Source organism: Dendropsophus ebraccatus, chromosome 1 (assembly GCF_027789765.1).
Source record: "Dendropsophus ebraccatus isolate aDenEbr1 chromosome 1, aDenEbr1.pat, whole genome shotgun sequence".
Taxonomy (NCBI): domain Eukaryota; kingdom Metazoa; phylum Chordata; class Amphibia; order Anura; family Hylidae; genus Dendropsophus; species Dendropsophus ebraccatus.
In genome coordinates this window covers 85,624,985-85,641,262 of record NC_091454.1, presented here as the reverse complement: position 1 = coordinate 85,641,262, position 16,278 = coordinate 85,624,985, and the positions used below count along the sequence as shown (strand labels likewise).

At 42.6% G+C, this 16,278-nt stretch overlaps 1 protein-coding gene across 1 annotated transcript in view; it reads left to right on the top strand.

Annotated features, from left to right (window-relative positions):
* EEA1 (early endosome antigen 1) overlaps positions 1-16,278 on the top strand; it is a 96,008-nt gene that overhangs the window by 37,634 nt on the left and 42,096 nt on the right. The window contains exon 10 of the mRNA XM_069974225.1: positions 5,381-5,536. Coding sequence (XP_069830326.1) covers positions 5,381-5,536 — 156 coding nt within the window. The remainder of the gene's footprint in view (positions 1-5,380; positions 5,537-16,278) is intronic.

Sequence of the window (16,278 nt, the reverse complement as noted above, 5' to 3'; positions counted from 1 at the left end):
TATTTAATGAATCGGCCATGACAACCTCATGTGGCAGAGAGTTCCACAGTCTTACCGCTCGTATAGTAAAGAACCCGCGTCCATGCTGATGATAAAATCTTCTTTCCTCTAGACGTAGAGGATGCCCCCTTGTCATGGTTACAGACCTAGGAGTAAAAAGATCACTACAAAGATCTCTATACTGTCCATTCATATATTTGTACATTGTGATCAGATCTCCCCTAAGACGTCTTTTTTCTAGTGTAAATAACCCCAAGCTTGATAACCTGTCCTGGTACTGTAACCCACCCATTCCCTTAATGACCTTTGTTGCCCTCCTCTGCACCCGCTCCAGTTCAGCTGTGTCCTTCTTATATACCGGTGCCCAAAACTGTACACAGTATTCCATGTGTGGTCTGACCAGTGATTTATAAAGAGGCAAAACTATGTTCTCATCTTTAGCATCTATACCTCTTTTGATGCATCCCATTATTTTATTAGCCTTGGCAGCTGCTGCCTGGCACTGATCACTAAAGTTGAGTTTACTGTCCACCAATACCCCCAGGTCCTTTTCGGAAGTAGTTTTACCCAGTGTTTTACCCAGTGTTTTATTATTTAGCACATAACTGTACTTATTATTTCTATGGCCCAAGTGCATAACCTTACATTTATCCACATTAAACTTCAACGCTCAAAATGGCCAGAAAAAGAGAACTTTCATCTGAAACTCCACAGTCTATTCTTGTTCTTAGAAATGAAGGCTATTCCATGCGAGAAATTGCAAAGAAATTGAAGATTTCCTACAACGGTGTGTACTACTCCCATCAGCGGACAGCACAAACAGGCTCTAACCAGAGTAGAAAAATAAGTGGGAGGCCGCGTTGCACAACTAAGCAAGAAGATAAGCACATTAGAGTCTCTAGTTTGAGAATCAGACTCCTCACAGGTCCCCAACTGGCATCGTCATTAAATAGTACCCGCAAAACACCAGTGTCAACATCTACAGTGAAGAGGCGGCTGCAGGATTTTGGGCTTCAGGGCAGAGTGGCAAAGAAAAAGCCATATCTGAGACTGGCCAATTAAAGATTAAGATGGGCAAAAGAACACAGACATTGGACAGAGGAAGACTGGAAAAAAGTGTTGTGGACGGATGAATCCAAGTTTGAGGTGTTTGGATCACAAAGAAGAACGTTTGTGAGACGCAGAACAAATGAAAAGATGCTGGAAGAATGCCTGACGCCATCTGTTAAGCATGGTGGAGGTAATGTGATGGTCTGGGGTTGCTTTGGTGCTGGTACAGGGTAAAAGGGATTCTGAATAAGGAAGGCTATCACTCAATTTTGCAACGCCATGCCATACCCAGTGGACAGCGCTTGATTGGAGCCAATTTCATCCTACAACAGGACAATGACCCTAAACACACCACAAATTGTGCAAGAACTATTTACAGCAGAAGCAGGCAGCTGGTATTCTATCGGTAATGGAGTGGCCAGCGCAGTCACCAGATCTGAACCCCATTGAGCTGTTGTGGGAGCAGCTTGACCGTATGGTACGGCAGAAGTGCCCATCCAACCAATCCAATTTGTGGGAGCTGCTTCTAGAAGCGTGGGGTGCAATTTCTCCAGCTTACCTCCACAGATTAATAGCTAGAATGCCAAAGGTGTGCAATGCTGTAATTGCTGCAAAAGGAGGATTCTTTGACGAAAGCAAAGTTTGATGTAAAAACAAAGTTATTTCATATACAAATCATTATTTCTAACCTTGTCAATGTCTTTATTTTCTATTCATTTCACAACGTATGGTGGTGAATAAGTGAGACTTTTCATGGAAAACACAAAATTGTTTGGGTGACCCCAAACTTTTGAACGGTAGTGTGTCTGTCTATCTATCTATCTATCTATCTATCTATCTATCTATCTATCTATCTAGTATACTCAAGCAGCACAACACAAAGTCCTGTTATAATGGTGCCAGCAGATTGCCTTGACCAAGGGCTAATAAATCCAATATAAAATAGTCGGCAGCACTCAAAATAATACGTGCAAAAAGTGGTTTATTCCATAAAAAAAATCAGTGTGAGTAAATGCGACATATGCAAACGCGACGTTTCGATGACCTCACGTCATCATTTTCAAGCGTGACTTTGTGAAATAATTACAACTTTATATAGATGTTACAAATTCAACAAGACATTCATTGGTTGTGAGAAAACTATTAGAAGCTCAGCAGCTGTGTAGAGCCAAGTGCACATTAACCCCTTATCACCACATAGGATCGCAGTGTATGCGAATAAAAGTGTCCTGTGAGTGTCCATAGTAGCCTGAAAATTATGGGGAAGGTACATCCCATAAAGTATATTAAAGTCCATTTATAGGTAGATATAAATTCAACATAAACAAAATAGTTTTAATTCATTGCGTGGTCCCACGAGCTCACTACTCCACAAGAGTTTAGACGTAGTTCACATTGGCAGAATGCTTTTTCTGCCAGAATAGGCATACCAGTGAGGTCCAGCTGTCGGTTCCTCTCCTGATTCAGATGTTTGTGCATTCAAAGTACCTTACACCGGCTCAGGGGGGCAGTAACATCGTCTCACCATATAGGATCATCGTCGGTACTGTAAACAAGTTCCGTCCACTTCTGACGCACAGATGTGTGCCGGTGTGTACTGTTCCTGGAACATCTGTGCATCGGAAGTGGACGGAACTTGGTTACAGTACCGACGATGATCCTATATGGTGAGACGATGTTACTGCCCCCCTGAGCCGGTGTAAGGTACTTTGAATGCACAAACATCTGAATCCGGAGAGGAACCGATAGCTGGACCTCACTGGTATGCCTATTCTGGCAGAAAAAGCATTCTGCCAATGTGAACTACGTCTAAACTCTTGTGGAGTAGTGAGCTCGTGGGACCACGCAATGAATTAAAACTATTTTGTTTATGTTGAATTTATATCTACCTATAAATGGACTTTAATATACTTTATGGGATGTACCGTCCCCATAATTTTAAGCTACTATGGACACTCACTGAACACTTTTATTCGTATACACTGCGATCCTATGTGGGGATAAGGGGTTAATGTGCACTTGGCTCTGCACAGCTGCTGAGCTTCTAATAGATTCATTGGTTGTGAGAAAACTATCTATCTATATCTGTGGGGAAAGCACTTATCATAAGAACAGTACAAGGCTCAATGCCAATATCCTACATCTATACGTGCTATTCTCATACCCTCATACTGTATATTAAACATTATTAAGTCACATATAACATGCTCAGTATTGCGCCTTACCCATATTGTAAACGCAAGGAGCCCCAACGCATATTTCCGATCTTCCTCATTGCCCCCTTAGCACCTACACCCAACACACAGTATAACCACATCCAACATCACAGTGTAATATTGGTAAGTAGTTAAGTGTAATGCTACATAGGTTCAGTGCACCTTGGTAACATTAAGGAGAACTGAACTTTAACACAATTTGTAGATGATGTGACATACTTTTTTGGCAAAATTTCCTTGTGGTGTCCTGTAAAGGAAGTATTGACTTTATTCTCTAGACTCATAACCGTTGAGAAATGGGGTGTAACTTCTAAAGTGTTGTGTCTTGCATGGTGAAAGGAGGTTGTTTGTAAATATCAAAATTATTGTTATTCTATGCCATGAAAATAATGGAAGATTTGGACGTTGTAGAAATGAGCCTGGATGTTATCTTCTGTGTCAGTCCAGCGGCACTGATGCATGATTAGACAGATTGAGAACCCTTGTCAACTACTGTGGGTACTTATTACAAGGTACCATGGACATTACTAGAGTTCAATAGAATAGTTGACCTTATGATTGGTTTAGTGGCAACTACTAGTGACCACATTTTCAGTATGGCTCAATGGCATTGGCATTAGCCATCAATTTGTTCTTAGCAAGTGCTCCATTTTCTTAGGTCTGGTATGATAGTGTAGTGGAAGGTCTCCTAGGATTGTATCCATTGGAAGTAGGAAATCTTTAATTGTCATACCAGACTTCTCTGGGGAATCGGAACACTACACAGGACACACGGATCGCAACCCCTACCCCCCCCAATGTCCCGGAGGAGTAGTCCGGCACCTGCCAGGGTCTGCGCCTTAATGGCTCTGGTCCCGACTCGGCACTCGATTGCTTTTGGCTGCAGCAGCCGAAACCAATCCAGTGCCTATCTCATTGATCTATGCAGTATATCTATGCTGCATAGATCTCATTGAGAGATCAGTGTACTTATACTAGAAGTCCCCCAGGGGGGTTTCTAGTATGAGTGTAAAAAAAAAAGTGTTATTATTAATAAACCCCCCCCCCCCCCAATTAAATTTTGAATCACCCCCCCCCCCCTTTTCCTATGTTGGGAATAAAAATAAATAAGCAAAGATGTTTGGTATCGCCACGTGCGTAATCGCCGACTTATTAATTTTATTTGATTCCTGATCTCGCACAGTGATAAAAAGGGATCAAAAAGTCCCATATGCGTAATCAAGGTACCGATAGAAAGAACACATCATGGCGCAAAAAATTACACCTCACACAGCCCCATAGACCAAAGGATAAAAGAGCTATAAGCCTGGGAATAGAGCGATTTTTAAGGAACATATATTTGTTAACGATGGTTTAAATTTTTTACAGGCCATCAAATAAAATTAAAGTTATACATGTTATATATCGTTGTAATCTTAACGACTTGAGGAATGTATAACAAGTCAGTTTTACCCCTGGGCAAACGGCGTAAAAGCAAATACCCCCCAAAAACCGAATGCATCTTTTTTTCAATTTCACCACACATAAAAATTTTTTCGGGTTTTGCAGTGTACTTTATGCAGAAAATCAGCCTGTCATTGCAAAGTACAATTAGTGGCTATAGCTAAGGTTTTTTTTTTTTTTTTTTTTTTTTAAAGCTGTAATTTTTATAAAAATTTTTCCATTCAAAAAATTTTAACAAACACACAAAATGGGATCCCCATTACCGGGAAATCATGAAGTGTACATATACAAGTGATTAGCATGTTATCAGTTCCGCGTAGCACTGTCTCGAGGTGTTCAAATTAGAGACACAGAATCGAAGCAACAAGTATGACATGTACACTTCCAATAAGACATCTATAGAGTCCCCCAACCTGCCAGGTGCTATGACTTTTTAAGCACAAGGAGGAAAAAACGAAAATGCAAAAATTGAAATTGGCCCGGTCCTGTAAGGGTTAGAAAAGGTTCAACAGTTTTTCTTAGTTCAGACTATATTTGAAAGGCAAACAAGACAATTGTACAAAAAATTTTTTATTTTTTTTCTTCATCCTAAAAAAATTAATATGGGCAGCACATTGTTTACTGGATAATCTTCTAGCCTTATGTATAGTTATAGTATTTTTGCCTCACAGCTTCAACGACCTGGAATTGAAGATGTGGCTGTGTTGAAAAAAGAGCTCATCCAAGTTCAGACGCTGATGGACAAAACCACTCTGGAGCGTGAAAAAGAATCGGAGAAGTTGAAAGATGAGTGCAAGCAACTGCAGATGCAAAACGCAAATTCTGAGGTAAACAAGGGGAGGGATGGTACTGGAAAAGGACTTGACATTCTATAACTAAGCCATGCCATCTGCATTATTACATTAGCGTGTTGGGGACTAAATTACTGCATTAGCGTATTGGGGACTAAATTTCTGCTGGTGAAAACTCCCCCCCCCCCCCTCTACACTTAATAATGCAGCCTAATCCATCCATAATAAAACTATTGTGTAAAATTTAGGAGCACATTATTGCTGCAGGTCATATTTGGATATCATAACTGTCTATTATTTTCTCCCTGTTTTTCCTATATATTATCTCCATTCTCGTCTCTTTTGGAGCTGTTGGCCCCTATTGGAGGACTATAAGAGAAACAGATCACTGATCTCAGGGAGACTAGCCAAAGATCACACCGTCAGCTGCTGGTTAAAGCGCTCAATACACTAAAATCCTAGGCGCATTGCTCCCTGATTCCTTATTGGAGGACATTTATCAAGACTGGTGTCCGACTATTCCAGACTTAAATAATGCCCCGCCCCTTTTACCTATTAGCAGCTGGCGGGTCCTGCGCCTGTTGCTGGCTTGCATAGAAATCTGCACCTGTCCCAGAGTAGGTATAGATTTCTTGCAGAACAGAGAGGCATGGGGGATGGAGGAGGACTGTGCACTGTCGCTCAGCACAACCTTTGCGACAGTTATATTTAGTAGGGACAGGCAGGGTATGATTTATCTCCCTATCAGCTATCTGCCCATGGCTGCAGCTCTGAGCATGATGTAGAACTGACAGATTTCTTTTACAAATCATGAATTTAGTTAGCAAAATTGACTGAAAAATAACCACTACTACTTTTCTTACTATTTATTCTCTTTAGTGTTGGCTGCTGCTTATATAATATAATATAATAAAATATAATGTAATATAGTATAAATAATATAAGTAAAGACATATTGTGTATAGTTATTTCTGATCTGTGACTTCAATCTTTACACTAAATATCTGTGTACTCTAGCTGCTAAAAGCACTTTTTTTGCCTGTATAATACCTGTGTTATTGCTACAATGCTATCTGTTTCATCCCAGCTCTGCCGCATCCATACATTTCATTATTGTAGCTGGAATATATGACCAACACTCAGACCAGCAGAGAATTACATAGATTTATATGGAAATTCTGGTTCAGATGACTTCCTAGGAAATGCAGGATGACATTGTTACTCCTGGCAGCTTACAGACCCCTCCCAGCTCCAAGTGTATGCTGCTACTATCCGTATGGGATCGGGGTACATAGTAATACTATACACCTCCCCTAAAGACTTCAGATCTTCATAAAAAACCTTTTGGTGATTGTAGGTCAAATCAATTTCTCCTTATGGCAATATTTGTCTAAAAATGCACCTTAAGGCTATGTTCACACTACATATGAGACCGGCTCTTCCGTGACCCGGCCGGTCTCTGCCCGGATCATCCCGGCCAGTACTTAAAGGGGTAGTGCGGCGGTAAAAAATTATTCACAAAATAACACACATTACAAAGTTATACAACTTTGTAATGTATGTTATGTCTGTGAATGGCCCCCTTCCCCGTGTCCCACCACCCCCACCCGTGTACCCGGAAGTGTAGTGCATTATACATACCTGATCCGTGCCGACACGCGTCCGCCATCTTGTGCCTAGATCCATTTTAGTAGTTTATTACTAAAGTAAAAGTATAAACTTTCAGCATTCATTTTCTACTTTATAATGATAAATTACTGGCCTTCATTTGCAGTTCACCTTTCATCCCATCATCTTTGTCATTTTCTCTTTGTCTGCTTGCTAATGGAGATAATGCCATTCAAGGTAATGGTTGTAACCACTATTATTATATTGTAGAACTGCCTCCTAGGAGGGAGACATTGATATAGATGTAAATTATATCAATCACTGATGAATGAGTCATATTTTTAATATTTTGTCTGTATTCAGTGTCACATTTGGGGTACAGACACAACCCGGAAAGAATACAGTTACACATACTACTTTTGTTGGCTTTGCTTGAGCTTTAAGGGAATCAATCTTCATTGTGCTAATATGGATCCCAGCTGCATAGTATAGATCTTCTGGGCTGATCCTCAAGGCCACCAGCCATGTTCGCGGTGGTAACTTTACATCAGAGAAGAAAGGAGTTTTATTCTGGCTCATGAGGCCGGGAGAGGTGGCAACTAGTCATCTGGGTGGGGGCTGCCTGGGACTAGTCATGGCTCTTTGCCTATCAGCACACTATGCAGGGATGATTGACAGGCCAGAGACTTGCTAGTGCCTTCTCTGCCTGTCAATCATCCCCACACTGTGTGCTGACAGGCAGAGAGCCGTGACTAGTCACAGGCGGCTCCCCACCCAGATGACTAGTTGCTACCCCTCTCCTGGCCTTGTGTGCCAGAATAAGACTCCTTTTTCCCCAATATAAAGCTACCACTGCAGATGCGGCTGGTAGCCTCAGTGAACTGCACAGTAGATCTATACTGTGCAGCTGGGAACCATATTAGTACAATTGTCCTGATTTGTTCCCTTTCAAAGTTTATGGATATCTTTGCATTGACTTTTCTATTGTATATTTCTTTCCTGTATGCAAAGTGAAGCAACTCTCTAAGGACTTATTCCTTAGTTCCATGAAACACTGACAGCATGGATGGGAAAGCCCTGCAGTGGATTCTTTCCCCACCCGGCATGATGTATCAATATGATGTTGGGAGCGGTCTAATGACACACCCGGGCAGGGAAGGAATTCACTGCAGGGCTTCCACATCTGTGCTGTCCTTGTTTCATGGAATATGGGAATAAGGCCAATCGTCCCCTTCACAGGAGGCCTTCAGTAGGCTTCAGGAAACCATCAAGATTTATTGACGGTAGTCAGCTTTTACAGTCAGGAAACCATCAGGAGTGACTTTAGGGTTTCCTAATCAGGAAAAAAAGTGTTGTCAGTATTTTTGGACACAGGAAAGTGTTAGTAAAATAAGTATTAAGACAAAAATAAGACAGGTTCTATAATTTCCTGAAAGGACACCCCTCAAGAAGAATATAACCCTATGGGTTAGGATAAAAAATCCGGACAGATTTTCCTGAAGTTTGAAGGGTGGTGTCCAGTAGTAACTTATTACTATTAGGCTTCTACTCAGAAAAAGATAAGATAAAACCATTAAATCTTCCGGCCAAAATTATTTTTTGATAAGTTATTACTTATGGAAAGTTAAACAAATTTCTAATGTACATTAATTATGGGAAATGCATATATACTGCTATTTCCCTTAAATTAGTAGATAATGGAGTGTTAAAATTCTCTCAGAAACAGTGACATCACGACGAAGGGTGTAATTCCTATGGAGTGTCCAGCAGGGGGCGCTCTATATGTAGAAGTCAATGGGACTTTATTGTTTCTATGGATGTCTATGTAAACTAATGGAATGTACAGTGTGCTTTATTGAATGAATACATCTATAGAATACTATGGGGAACAAGTGTCCTTGCTCCCCAAAGTATTCCATATATGTATTCAATCAGTACATTTGGATATCCATCACATTAAGCCCGCCGCTGCCGCCGCACTTGGCTATTTACACTGAACTACTACTCCCATCACCTGCTCATAGTATGAGCAGGTAATGGGATTAGTAGCTGGGTCATGCCTGCCGCCGCTGATGCCGCCAGGAGGAGCCGCTCATCACACAGGAGCTTCTGTGCAGCCATGATGCCCCCTCCGCTCCCCCCTCCTCCTTCTTCCACGATCCGGGGAAACTTCCCCCTATCCCGGCTGACTCACTGCCTGGTCGCCGCTCTCCCCGGTGTGCGCACTGACTGTCCTCTCCCACACTTGCCGGCCGGGGACACCGGGAGCCAGTATGTGTGGGGGAAGATCGGCGGGGAGTCAGCTGGGATAGGGGAAAGTTTCCCTGGATCGTCAAAGAAGGAGGAGGGGGGAGCGGAGGGGGCATGATGGCTGCACAGAAGCCCCTGTGTGATGAGCGGCTCCCCCCTCCTCCCGGCGGCATCAGCGGTGGCAGGCATGACCCAGCTACTACTACCATCACCTGCTCATACTTTGAGCAGATGATGGGAGTAGTAGTTCATTGTATATAGTCAAGTGGGGGGCGGCGGTTCGGCGGGCTTAATGTGATGGATATCCAAATGTACTGATTGAATACATATATGGAATACTTTGGGGAGCAAGGACACTTGTTTCCCATAGTATTCCATAAATGTATTCATTCAATAAAGCACACTGTACATTACATTACATTAGTTTACATAGACATCCATAGAAACAATAAAGTCCCATAGACTTCTACATATAGAGCACCCCCTGCTGGACACTCCATAGGAATTACACCCTTCGTTGTGACGTCACCGTTTTTGAGAGAATGCTAACACTCCATTATCTACTAAATTAAGGGAAATAGAAGCATATATGCATTTCCCATAATTAATGTACATTAGAAATTTGTCTAATATTCCATAAGTAATAACATATCAAAAAATAATTTTGGCCGGACTTCTCTTTTAAGGTGTCCACAGCATTTATAAGGCTGGGTTCACACATTGTAGAATGTTTACAGTGTGGGAACCCAGTCTAAAGCAGTTTTACTCTCTTAACTTTTGTGTAAATCCAAAGCCATTGGGCAATAAAAGTATAAGAGTCTGGGTTCTGAGAAAATGTGCAGACTGTAGAAGCCATGGTTATGTGCATTGGCTTGTAGAATAAAACAGGTCTATGCTATCTTCAGTTGCAGGTAGTAAATATTTTCTACAGCTATGTGTAGGGGCTCTTGTCTACTAATAATTTCTGGATTGTTCACTTTGCCTTTGTTATACTTTTTATAGGGATGACTGGAAACATGAATAGTTTTTAAAAGGAACATGTGGACAAGAGCATAACTGAGTAACAGTTCCTACAGGCAAAATGATTTATGTTTTCTCCAAAAATGGCAGCACTTTGAGTTAAACATAGCTTTAATAGTTGGATCCGGCTAGTGTTGTGTGTCAGCCACCCCAGCTGCCTCCTTCTTCCAGCTCACTAGGATTTACAGTTGTCTTTTGTAAAGCAATTGCTTCTGATAAATGTGTATTGAATATCTGTATTTGTGGTTCCCTAGTAACTATCTAGCTTCCCTGTATATCTTTTTGCTATATACAGCCTAATTACTTCTTATAAGGTTACATCTAGCATAGGGTTCTTATTTATCCAAAAAAGCATCACATCTTCTTTATTATTATTCCATAAATCGGTAGTACATGTAAATCTATGAATTTATTAGATAAAAGTGAGATTTCCCCCTCTAGCAACCTAGATTTCCTCCATCGCTTTCTGTTAGCGTTCACAACTCTTCAACAGTGAATAGGAGACAGCCTGGAGTAGGTGAGGAAGGGGAAGCTGCAGCAGGTTCTGTAGCTTAGTATCAGTGTGCTATAAGAAGGGATGGGGTGGTCATTTAACAGTGTCTGCTGCTCAGTTAGCATGTGTGGTTGTGTAAAGGGTTATGGAGGAAAGAAGGAATATGTCTATCATTGTACATATATCACACGATTAAGAGTCCGACTACACTGGAAAAGAAGATATGAATTTTTAGAGAAATTATGCAGTTAGGAGGGAAACACTCCAAATCTTCAGGTTACACACATTTCCAACTGCACTACTAATACATCTAGCACACATTTACCTCTGTCTAAGGGGAGTTTAGATTTTATTTTTACAACTGTACTTATGCTTTAGGCAATCATGTTGTGCAGTGATTCCGGTGTGTGCAGCATTTATCAGATCCCACAATTCCTGGGTGGGATGGGATCCTGACACACAGGGTTTTAATTTGTGTTATTTTTATTTATTATAGTGCTTGAAAAGCACTATATTGTAATCCGTATTCTTCTTCTTCTTCTTCCAGCTATTTTTCTGCGCGTAATACAGCCCGAACAGCTTTACACACAGACTCCGTTCAAACTGCGTTTCGAAGCCCTCGGCGGTGTGTGGTGTGCTATCTATTTTTCGTTTCGATCAGATTCGTTGTTTTTAAGAAATTTACGTTTAAAGACCCCAAATTTCCCATAGAAAATAATGGCCCATTGCAAATAATGGCCACACTCTAACCGCTAACAGCCAATCACAGCACATATGCAAATAGCTGAGATATAGCAGCCAATAGGAACTCTACGGTCTTGTCAGGCAATGTCTCACACCATCCACAGTCACATGTCCACTATTGGCCAATAGAAGATGTAATACATGGAAGGTCCTTAACGATTTTGTCTCACTGACATGAGTAAGGTTGTCATGGTAACCGAGCAATGATCTTTACCATTATGAGTACCTAGATCGCTCTTAAAGGGACCCAGGTCGCCCTTAAAGGAACGCAAGTCACTCTTAAAGGGACCCAAGTCGCTCTTAAAGGGACGGGAGCCATGTCGCTCTTAAAGGGACCTAAGTCGCTCTTAAAAGGGACGGTACCCAATTCGCTCTTAAAGGGACGGAACCCAAGTCGCTCTTAAAGGGTCCATGTAGCTCTTAAAGGGATCCAAGTCGCTCTTAAAGGGACGGGACTCAAGTTGCTCTTAAACGGACAGGACGCGTGTTGCTCTTAAAGGGACCCAAAGCACTCCAAAAGGTATGGGACCCATGTCGCTCTTAAAGAGACCAATGTCGCTAAAGCGACCTGGGTCCCTTTAAGAGCAACCTGGGTCCCTTTATGAGCGACCTGGGTCCCTTTATGAGCGACCTAGGTCCCTTTAAGAGCAACCTGGGTCCTTTTAAGAGCGAAATATGTCCCTTCAAGAGCGACCTGGGTCCCTTTAAGAGCGACCCGGGTCCTTTTAAGCGTGAAATTGGTCCCTTTAAGAGCAAAATGTGTCCCTTTAAGAGCAAAATGTGTCCCTTTAAGAGTGAAATGTGTCCCTTTAAGAGTGAAATGTGTCCCTTTAAGAGTGAAATGTGTCCCTTTAAGAGCGAAATGGGTCCCTTTAAGAGCGAAATGGGTCCCTTTAAGAGCAACCTGGGTCCCTTTAAGAGCCAAATATGTCCCTTTAAGAGCAAAATGGGTACCTTTAAGAGCAAAATTGGTCCCTTTAAAAGCGACCTTGGTCCCTTTAAGCGTGAAATGGGTCCCTTTAAGTGTGAAATGGGTCCCTTTAAGTGTGAAATGGGTCCCTTTAAGTGTGAAATGGGTCCCTTTAAGCGTGAAATGGGTCCCTTTAAGCGTGAAATGGGTCCCTTTAAGCGTGAAATGGGTCCCTTTAAGAGCGAAATGGGTCCCTTTAAGAGCAAAATATGTCCCTTTAAGAGCAAAATTGGTCCTTTTAAGAGCGACCTGGGTCCCTTTAAGAGAGAAATGGGTCCCTTTAAGAGTGAAATGGGTCCCTTTAAGAGCGACCTGGGTCCCTTTTTTGAGTGACCTGGGTCCCTTTAAGAGAGAAATGGGTCCCTTTAAGAGTGAAATGGGTCCCTTTTTTGAGCGACCTGGGTCCCTTTTTTGAGCGATCTGGGTCCCTGTAAGAGTGAAATGGGTCCCTTTATGTGCGACCTGGGTCCCTTTAAGAGCAAAATTGGTCCCTTTAGGCGTGAAATTGGTCCCTTTAAGAGCGACCTGGGTCCCTTTAAGAGCGACCTGGGTCCCTTTTTTGAGTGACCTGGGTCCCTTTAAGAGAGAAATGGGTCCCTTTAAGAGTGAAATGGGTCCCTTTTTTGAGCGACCTGGGTCCCTTTTTTGAGCGATCTGGGTCCCTGTAAGAGTGAAATGGGTCCCTTTATGTGCGACCTGGGTCCCTTTAAGAGCAAAATTGGTCCCTTTAGGCGTGAAATTGGTCCCTTTAAGAGCGACCTGGGTCCCTTTAAGAGCGACCTGGGTCCCTTTTTTGAGCGACCTTGGTCCCTTTTTTGAGCGACCTGGGTCCCTTTAAGAGCGACCTGGGTCCCTTTAAGAGTGAAATTGGTCTGTTTAATAGCGACCTGGGTCCCTTTAAGAGCGACCTGGGTCCCTTTAGGAGCAACCTGGGTCCCTTTAAGAGCGAAATATGTCCCTTTAAGAGCAACCTGGGTCCCTTTAAGAGCGAAATATGTCCCTTTAAGAGCAAAATATGTCCCTTTAAAAGCAAAATGGGTCCCATTAAGAGCAAAATTGGTCCCTTTAAAAGCAACCTGGGTCCCTTTAAGAGCGAAATTGGTCCCTTTAAGAGTGAAATTAATCCCGCTAGAGCGACCCGAGTCCTTTTAACCCTTTAAGGACATGGCCCATTTTCGTTTTTACGTTTTCGGTTTTTCCTCCTTGTGTTTAAAAGGTCATAGCACTTGCATTTTTCCACCTAGAAACCCACATGACCCCTTATTTTTTTGCGTCACTAATTGTACTTTGCAATTACAGGCTGAATTTTTGCATAAAGTACACTGCGAAACCAGAAAAAAATTCAAAGTGTGGTGAAATTGAAAAAAAAAAAACGCATTTCTTTTATTTGGGGGAAATGTGTTTTTACGCCATTCGCCCTGGGGTAAAACTGACTTGTTATGCATGTTCCTCAAGTCGTTACGATTAAAACGATATATAACATGTATAACTTATATTGTATCTGATGGCCTGTAAAAAATTCAAACCGTTGTTAACCAATATACGTTCCTTAAAATCGCTCCATTCCCAGGCTTATAGCACTTTTATCCTTTGGTCTATGGGGCTGTGCGAGGTGTCATTTTTTGCGCCATGATGTGATCTTTCTATCGGTACCTTGATTGCGCATATACGACTTTTTGATCGCTTTATATTACATTTTTTCTGGATTTGATGCGACCAAAAATGCGCAATTTTGCACTTTGGGATTTTTTTGCGCTGACGCCGTTTACCGTACGAGATCAGGAATGTGATTAATTAATAGTTCGGGCGATTACGCACGCGGCGATAGCAAACATGTTTATTTATTTATTTATTTATTTGTTTACTTTTATTTAAAACCTGGGAAAAGGGGGGTGATTCAGACTTTTATTAGGGGCGGGGGCTTTTTACTATTAACAACACTTTTTTTTTTTTTTTTTTTTACACATATACTAGAAGCCCCCCTGGGGGACTTCTAGTATATACACTTGGATCTCTCATTGAGATCTCTGCAGCATAGATATGCTGCAGAGATCCATGAGATCGGCACTCGTTTGCTTTCGGCTGCTGCAGCCGAAAACGAACGAGTGCCGAGCCGAGGACGGCGCCATCTTGGACGCGTCCCCGGCCGGCATCAGTAACGGAGATCGCTCCTCCGGGACAAGGTCGCGGAGGAGCGATCTCCCCCACTAGACCCCAGGGAAACGTTGCCTCCGGTAATCGGAGGCAGCTGTCAACTTTGACAGCTGCCTTCGATTAGCTAATTAGCGGGCACGGTGATCAGACCGTGCCCGCTAATAGCAGCGGTCCCGGGCTACTCGCGGCACCCGGGATTGCGGCACTTCAAAGCGGGGCCGCCGCGCGGCCCCGCTTTGAAGTGCAAGTGAGGACATATGACGTACGCATACGTCCTATGTCCTTAAGAGGTTAAGAGCGACCTGGGTCCCTTTATGAGCGAAATGGGTCCCTTTTAAGAGCGACCTGGGTCCCTTTAAGAGCGAAATGGGTCCCTTTAAGAGCGAAATGGGTCCCTTTAAGAGCGAAATGGGTCCCTTTAAGAGCGAAATGGGTCCCTTTTAAGAGCGACCTGGATCCCTTTAAGAGCTAAATGGGTCCCTTTAAGAGCTAAATGGGTCCCTTTATGAGCGAAATGGGTCCCTTTAAGAGCGAAATGGGTCCCTTTAAGAGCGAAATGGGTCCCTTTAAGAGCGAAATGGGTCCATTTAAGAGCGAAATGGGTCCCTTTAAGAGCGAAATGGGTCCCTTTAAGAGCGAAATGGGTCCCTTTAAGAGCGAAATGGGTCCCTTTAAGAGCAACCTGGGTCCCTTTAAGAGCGAAATATGTCCCATTAAGAGCGAAATATGTCCCATTAAGAGCGAAATATTTCCCATTAAGAGCAAAATTGGTCCCTTTAGGCGTGAAATTGGTCCCTTTAAGAGTGAAATTGGTCCCTTTTTTGAGCGACCTGGGTCCCTTTTTTGAGCGACCTGGGTCCCTTTAAGAGCGACCTGGGTCCCTTTAAGAGCGAGCTGGGTCCCTTTAAGAGCGAGCTGGGGCCCTTTAAGAGCGACCTGGGGCTCTTTAAGAGCGAAATATCCCTGGGTCCCTTTAAGAGCGAACTGGGTTCCTTTAAGAGCGAAGAGACCCACGTTGCTCTTAAAGCGACCCAGGTCGCTACTAAAGGGACCCATGTCGCTCTTAAAGGGACGGGAGCCAAGTTGCTCTTAAAGGGATAGGACCCAAGTAGCTCTTAAAGGGACGGCACCCAGGATTAAAGTTAAAAGGAAGTCACTGGTAAAGGGGCGCTCTTTTCAAGCACTATGTATTTCTTTGGAAATGCAAATCTAGTTTTATACATAAAATAATGAGTTTGATCATAGACTCTGCAACAAGATTGCAGCGAGCCAAAGAGAGAAGCACTCAGCTAGATGCTTATCCCACCTTGTTCTAATGATCAAAACTTTTGACATAAACAAGTAGACACAGGGCGTGATACGCCACAAGGACAGCGCCAGGAGCGCACCTCAACACATTCTACCCCAGCAACGTTGAGAAAGACCTTGGATAAGGTCGAAATGTCCACAAGTCGCCATAAAACTTATGTTGCTTTCACACCAATGAGGTGTCATTTGTGAAATAATTATTGCAATATACCTGGCTTTACCTTTCTGCAC